General features: G+C 46.4%; 3 protein-coding genes across 3 annotated transcripts in view; 1 reads left to right on the top strand and 2 right to left on the bottom strand.

Annotated features, from left to right (window-relative positions):
* Positions 1-341: 341 nt before the first annotated feature.
* On the bottom strand, positions 342-3,941 carry Pmar_PMAR024821 (hypothetical protein; the record flags this gene model as incomplete). The annotated part of the gene is made up of 8 exons (XM_002764562.1): positions 342-405; positions 433-530; positions 991-1,056; positions 1,098-1,211; positions 2,243-2,384; positions 2,513-2,714; positions 2,874-3,593; positions 3,824-3,941. 8 exons carry the CDS (start codon positions 3,939-3,941, stop codon positions 342-344), a joined length of 1,524 nt encoding a protein of 507 aa, XP_002764608.1.
* A 2,126-nt stretch (positions 3,942-6,067) lies between these two features.
* On the bottom strand, positions 6,068-7,083 carry Pmar_PMAR024820 (hypothetical protein; the record flags this gene model as incomplete). Its single annotated transcript, XM_002764561.1, has 4 exons — positions 6,068-6,131; positions 6,337-6,452; positions 6,610-6,670; positions 6,731-7,083. The coding sequence occupies 4 exons, from the start codon at positions 7,081-7,083 to the stop codon at positions 6,068-6,070; spliced, it is 594 nt and encodes a 197-aa protein (XP_002764607.1).
* Positions 7,084-7,104: 21 nt separating this feature from the next.
* The window catches only part of Pmar_PMAR024819 (wd-repeat protein, putative), a gene marked incomplete at both ends in the record, with an annotated part of 2,009 nt that continues 1,652 nt past the window's right edge, over positions 7,105-7,461 (top strand). The window contains one exon of the mRNA XM_002764560.1: positions 7,105-7,170. Within this exon, the coding sequence (XP_002764606.1) occupies positions 7,105-7,170 (66 nt within the window). The remainder of the gene's footprint in view (positions 7,171-7,461) is intronic.

Raw genomic sequence — 7,461 nt, 5'->3', positions numbered from 1 at the left:
ATCTCGGAATAGAAAACGAACATGTGATGTGATAAAAGTAACCGTTTGGGACTGTGATAGCGACAAGTTGTTCACTATCATTAATCTCGGAATAGAAAACGAACATGTGATGTGATAAGAGTAACCGTTTGGGACTGTGATAGCGACAAGTTGTTCACTATCATTAATCTCGGAATAGAAAACGAACAAGTGATGTGATAAGAGTAACCGTTTGGGACTGTGATAGCGACAAGTTGTTCACTATCATTAATCCCGGAATAGAAAACGAACATTTTTCCACATTACATACTGAATCGACACGCACTGCAATTTCACCAATGAGCATTCCATCGACGTTTTATCTATACAGCGACAATGTTCAGGTCGGTCATAAAACCCGAAAACCCGAGCCCGAAAACCCGAACCCTATCAGAAGTAACTCCATAACTATACCTGTCTTTCACAACAGGTGGCAGTTGGTATTGATCCCCCACTAGGATCGCCCCTCTAGTAGCAAGCTTCAACGCACACCACAGAGTCGAATCCGCAGCCTATGAAAACAAGATGTGAGTTTCCTCCTTATAGCAGTTGTGTTGGAGTAGGAACATATGTTCGCTCTCCTCAGCTGAGTTTTCCAAGAGATAATGGAAACGTGTATACGTATGTAGAAATGCACGCAACCACCGAAAATCTCCCAACGCTTCCACAGAATTTTCATATCTGTACACTTTTTCTCAGCTGAACTCAGGAGTTTCCTCGTTAGTTATACAAATTTACATAACGAATTTCGGTAGGAGTGTACAGAAAATAGCAATAATTTCCCCAAAAATTTTTATATCATCACCAATGACGCATGTAGTTGCCAATGTGCATATTCGCCCATACCGTCGCTGATAATGGTAGTGTTCAGAAACCCATAGGAATTTCCCAAAATTTTCCCAGAATTTTCATATTATCACCAACACATGTAACCGACCATGTGCATATCTTCCCACCACACTCCAAGCTTACCTGACCAGCTTCATCGACCAACACAATATCAAAATCTGGCGGCTGCGGCAGGCCTCTATCCAGAACCTGTCACTAAAAATACACTTCCTGTCACTACACGAACTCACCTTAGGTTGACCCGAATTAACCCCTGGCGGTTGATCATCCGAACTCACCGGTCTCGGCGGCCACAACAACGCATTATGACACGCTAGAGCCGTACATGCCACAAGTCGGCCGCCCTAAAAGGGAGAGCAAAGACTACTCCAGCTTTGGTATAAAAAATATGCACATATGTTGGTGACAATATGAAAACTCCGATAAAATTCTTATTGGCTTCTGAACATTACCATTATCAGCATGACGAAAGATGCACATGGACTACTACATGTGTTAGTGAAAATATGGAAATTCTGAGGGAATTTTGGAAATTCTCGTAGGTTTCTGATCATTTCTACTCCGAATCATATATAAACTGCTATAATAACTGATGAAACTCCTGAGCTCAGTTGAGGAGGGCAAACATATATTCCAACACTGAACAGTGAAAATATGAAAATCCTGAGTATTTTTTTGGGTTCGTACACTTCTACTCTAAAGTTTGTAGACTTCTATAATTAGTGAGGAAAATCTCGAACTTGACTAAGGAAAGCGAACGTATATGAAAATTTCGACGAAATTTTGGAATATTCTCGTTGTTTCTGTACACTTCTATCCTGATTCACATCTAAACTTCTATAATTATCTAAGAAACTCCTGAACTCGGCTGAGGAAATCGAATATGGACTTCTACCCTTACCCTAGTTATAAGAAATTCCGATATGCTTTCCACCGAGCTCCACTCTGTCGGAGGATAGTGCTCCGCTAACTCTGGCCTCACAGAACTCGATCGTCCCAAACGCACAAAACTGAACAAAAATCACAACCTGTAAATATGACACCTGTATTCCTTCGCGCGCGCCCACATTTCCATTATTATTCAACACACGTCCGAACCTCATTGATCTCATTGAGCTCAAGGAGGAGAACATAGCCCGATCTGTTAGATTCCCGTAGACGTCGGTTTAAGAAATCAAGACGAGCCTGATCCCCCCATGCACGGCATAGGTAGTGACCCTTTTGGAGAAGAACTAAACAAGTTGAAGAGTCTGTTGAGATGACCGAAGAAGATACTGGCTGGTATACACGATCCAGCGCAATCGTTCAACGTCAAGTTCAATGTATGACTCGAGGAAGCATAGTAATCGGCGTATGGGTAGTGGGTTTTGGTTACTGCTCTCGTGCCCTTGTATGCCCCCGACATCGAAGCCGCGTTGTCGTAGCACTGTCCAACAAGAAAACTTTTGGGTAGGTCATGGGAAGTCATCATCTCCATTATGAGCTCGGCTATTGCAGCTCCTGTTTTCGCCGTCAAACTACGCATACCCATAAACCTCCCACCGACTTTCCATGTTGATCCTTCAAGGATGACCTACCTGCAGTGTGAAGAAATTCTTCAGTTCTCTAGAAAGACGATCTCATGGTTCGGCAGTATTATAATCACCTCATCAGGAACGTATGCCGTTCGAGACGTGCCATGTCCGGGGTGCTATCACACATGATCCTAAAGAACTTCGCCGATGCTCGTTCAGCTTTGATTTTCTCAATCAAGCATGATGCGAGAACGTGGATGAGCTCGTTCTGTGTCTTTGGCGACAGATAGCTTCCGACCAGCAGTCTGAGCCTCACGTACCGCATCCAAATGGCTTCTCAGGACGGGGCCATACACAGCCATCATCTCCAACAAACCGACACAATTCCCATTCGACATATCATCTAGCCTGTGCGAATAACCTCGCACGGCGAGTCCACGGGCAGTTACAAACGTCAATGCATGAACGACACGGTTCAAGATCTCAACCCACTTGTTCGCCTCATTTTCGGTGGCCAACTGAAGCTCACCGTCAGTCCCAGATTTTGTAACGATGTGGTGATGGAGAGTTCGCCAATCGCACATGGCTCTCTTATGAGCTTCGCCTGACTCGTGCGATCGAGGTTTATCATGGCATGTTTCCACTTCTTGAGCCCGCCTTTTCTTAAAGCGAACGTTCCGCTCGCGAGCAGCTTACAAGGCAGACAGAGAACTGCTTGCTTTTGAGTATCGGGCATCAAACATATGCGTTCATTGTCAGCTTCATTGAATGACATGGAAGGACAGAACTTGCGCCCATCAGCCGGGTCCCATCCAAGTGGAATATCCTCGGTGAAGTTTGGCGTTCCAACAAATCGAATAATGTGATCTCTAGTAGCACTCAAGACGCGGGGAGGCCACGTCGCAACATCCAAGGTTATTGGTCCCATATAGTTCCCATTCTCCATCTTTCCCGTCGCCGTTACTAACTCATCCTCCCGCGATTCTAGTACTTCTTCATCCTTTCCTCCGTTATCGTCCAGTGCCGCACACTCCTTGATAACTGCTATGTTCGGAGATCCGATGTCGTTCCTGAACTGCTCGCTGCTCTGAACGAAGCCGAAGCTCATGAGTTTCGGTTGCTTGAGAAGCGCTGCTGCTGCTGCTGCTTCGTTATCTCGGTCCCTCTTGAGTATTCTCTTCTGAGCTCCAGAGGCATACCTCGTGGTTTTCTCTAATTCGCTTATGGGTGGTGGTTGAGGGAGAAACATAAATATGACAACCAACAGAATGGAATCTCATGTGCTATGGCTCGGACGAATTCGACACGTTCATAGCTCTGACGTCACGTGCTGCACGCGCGTATCGCGTAGACCATTTTCAGGCGAGTGAAATTTCCTCAGCAACTCGGGCCCCCCCTCAGAAGCCTATCTGGCGGGGCCCCCGGGCAAATGCCCGACTTACCCGCCCCTGAGTATGGGCCTGCCAAGTTGTCTTTGTGGATGAGTTTGTCAAACGTAAACCACTGTTTCTGTTTCAGTATTAATGTTTGAAATTTTACTTTACAGCACGCTGCGTCCATGATAATATGGGAAATATGTGCAAAAATATGGGAAAAATGCGGAAAAAATATGAGAAAAACGCGAATTATTTCTTCAAATTTCTTCGGGCCGTACATGTGTAACAGTTCAGGATAAGCCCGTATCAATCTAACATGACCATGTTACTACTACTGATTCTCCAAGACTCATCAATCGAATTGACTCTCCAAAATTTTTTCTTCGAATTTTTTTCGCTCCAGTATAGAGAAAATTGTGCTCATACCGGCTCCACTATATTTCCGCTATATTCGATCACCAAAGAGATGCTGCTCATTCATGAAAAAATTTTCGCCTTAGTTTCTGTGCAAAGTTCTAAAATAGTGAGGAAACTGCTGAACTCAGCTGAGGAAACCAAACATATATTCCTGCTCCAACACTTCCTCTACTGCAGAGATTTCACCAATCAACTACAACATCACCACATGTTCCCATTTCGGACCTATTCCGAATCTTTCCTCCCCAACCTACTCAAAATCTTCCAATCGATTCCTCCCCGCCAACTCCTTTGCTTTCAACAACAGATTATCAACCGCCGTATGCGTATGACTCACTAGCAGTACTCTTCTCTCGCTGCCATACCGTAACGCCAGCAACAACACCGCCAGCATACTCGACTTTCCAGTCCCCGGGTACCCACACACTGGTAGTGCCCACCGTTGCCCTTCTTCTACCACTCGCCCGACAATTTCCAACGCCGCACAGACCGCCCTTTTCTGTCCATCATTCAACGCCTCAAATACCGGCCTCACTTCACGTGGCACCGGAACACCAACCCACGGTCGCAAACTCGGCAACTTCAATTTCGTTACGCCCGACAACAGCCCAGCCCAGCCAGAATCCTCCTCATAAGCCAACTCCATCAATAGTGCTCTATTCCTCTTAGTTTGACCACTACTACCCCAGTCCACCCTGGTCAATTTGAACAACCGTTTCGATTCAACATATACACTTTTACTAGCGCTAGTAGCAACCCTCTCAAGATCTTCAATATCGCCATGCAGAGGAGGAAGGTCGGGCATTCCATCGTCCTTCATATACAAAACCACAGCAATTCTCGCGCCCCGAGTCGTCACCTCGGTCACGTTTCCCATCGCTATATTGCTCGGACCGTAGCGTTGGTAGGATACCTAAATCGATCACGTGATCGATTATAAAACTACCATGCATTCGACAATGATTCCCTGCTATGCGTGTTTGAATTCGATCTAGAACTCGAGTTAGAGTAGGAATATATTTTCGCTTTCCTCAGCTGAGCTCGGGAATTTTCTCACTGATTATACAAGTTTACACACATACAATTCGGGTAAAAGTGTACAGAAACCAACAAGAACTTCCTTAGAATTACGTAGTTGATCATGTGCATTTTTTCCGCCTCCGAAAAGGTCCCCGGTTCGATCCCCAGCCCCTCCCCATTCTCCTCACATGTAGTTCATCACCAAGACATATCTCCTGTCCAGTAGCCTCCCCCTCCACCTCCCATACCTGCCTTGCCTCCCCCAATGTTATCTCCTTCACCCGAGCCCTCTCTAGGACTACTACGGGTGTGTGGTCACCTGAACGACGTAATGCTCATCATTGTCTCTTCCCGAATTCCACATAACTAAGCTCTTATAATACAGCAGGGGACACGAAAAGCCTATCGCCCCTGCTCATACAGTGGAGTTTCACCCGTGATATGAAAAACATATTTCACTTCGCGGAAAACAATTGTGTTATCGGTTTTGTAGATCAAACATACACTAATTCACATAATGTATTATACCACTCCACCTTGAACTCCATCGTGATTGAACCTCCTCTACATTCCATCTAGCACTGTCTTATCGAGTTCCATCATAACCAACAAACTCTCACCTGCCCTCTCTTCCCGTCGCAGCCATCTCCACCATTTCCTTACGTACTCCTCCAACATGCCGCCGCCCCCACAGGACTCCATCGCAAGAGGCAGAGGACAGCCAAAACTCTCTGCATCCCTAGAGTGTGGAAATTACCGCGCGCCACAAAATTATTCCCCCTCATCACTTTTTCTCCAATACAAAATGCGCAGCAACACAGTGAGAGGCCATAGGGCACCTGAATAGCTCTATAACGAAATATTCTATACCGTTCATGCGTGAATCTCAACGAGATACAAGATAAGATCGAGGACGCAATGCAATACAGAGATCCATCTAACTTTGAGAATTGCGGTCCCCAGGGTTTGATAACAATGGAGTTTCACAGCCCGTTTTACGTGAAGTGGCGTAAAACTCGATGAAAAACGCGATATTCGCGCTGATATGCAGTAGTCGTGAAATGTGTTTTTCACTAGTGTTTTTCATATCACTAGGGTGAAACTCCAATAATAATCCCCATAATTCTGACCCACCCCCTTACCGTTCACATTCCCTCTTGGTTCCTATAGTAGCCGGCAGACTCTTCCTAGCCAAATGCAACGCCAACGTATTGCGCACACACATGAGGTTGTCCAACTCCGTGGGGGAAGGGGTCACCTTAGAAACGAACGAATGTGATGAAATTTATTAGTTATTATTTTGTTCAAGTTTTTATTTTTAGTTACACTACGTGGAAATTCAATGTTGAACTCCCAAGTCGAGTCTTGAGCCTGCGAGTCGGAACCACGAGGCCCATCGTCCCCCCCCCTCTAACCTCATTGATCTCAGCACAAGCCGGCGCTGCTGCTCCTCCTCCTGGAGGTCCCCTCAGGTTCCTGTTACCATTAAAATACCCAACTTCCAGCCGACCCGCGCCCACTCCCTCCTCACTGTACAAGTCCATCATGAGGAGGTGGTACAGAGTAACTTGCCCGAGATGTGTGTGCCAGGGTTTTCCCGTTTTGATTTCCAAGCAGGTTAAGCCCTGCTGCCGTCCAGCCGCGGTCTCCACCACCGCATCTATTTTCCCCTTGAGTCCGAATTTCCGACAGTTAACGTTTTGCTCAGCCGCGATCAATCGGGAGAATTTTTTCGGCACTACTTCGGTTAACCATTGCGCTACTTGCGGAACTCTCTCTCTGACGTGCCTCTCTAGCATCGACGTATTGCTGAAACCGCTGAACCACAGGTCCATCTTGGCAGAATCCACCACATGCCGAACGAACGCTTCATCGACTCGACCGAGCATTAGGGAGTTCTGTATGATGGTATGGACGGCGTTGCCAACTGTCGCATATATGTTATTCTGCGCACCATAGCCGACATCACTGAGGAGGTGCTGCAGTAGAGTCTTCCTCTGGCACGGCAGGGCGTTAGAAATAGTCGTACCCGACAGGAGAATAGACGGATGGAAAATGAGAAAGTTGCCGGTGCCCCCACAGGTCACCATAGGTGACTCTGCATCCTCCTCACGGGCAAGCACCAGATTTACAGGATCACCAGCATGAACCAGAGTATTGCAATGACTGGTCCAAAACCAATACCACGCCCCCTTGAGTGATACCACTCTACCATCCTCTAGACTCAGACGCACCTGACCGGGTGTACTATAAAGGTCGTTACTCTT

This window comes from Perkinsus marinus (assembly GCF_000006405.1).
Source record: "Perkinsus marinus ATCC 50983 genomic scaffold scf_1104296977064, whole genome shotgun sequence".
Classification (NCBI taxonomy): domain Eukaryota; phylum Perkinsozoa; order Perkinsida; family Perkinsidae; genus Perkinsus; species Perkinsus marinus.
This window is presented reverse-complemented; position numbering and strand designations above follow the sequence as displayed.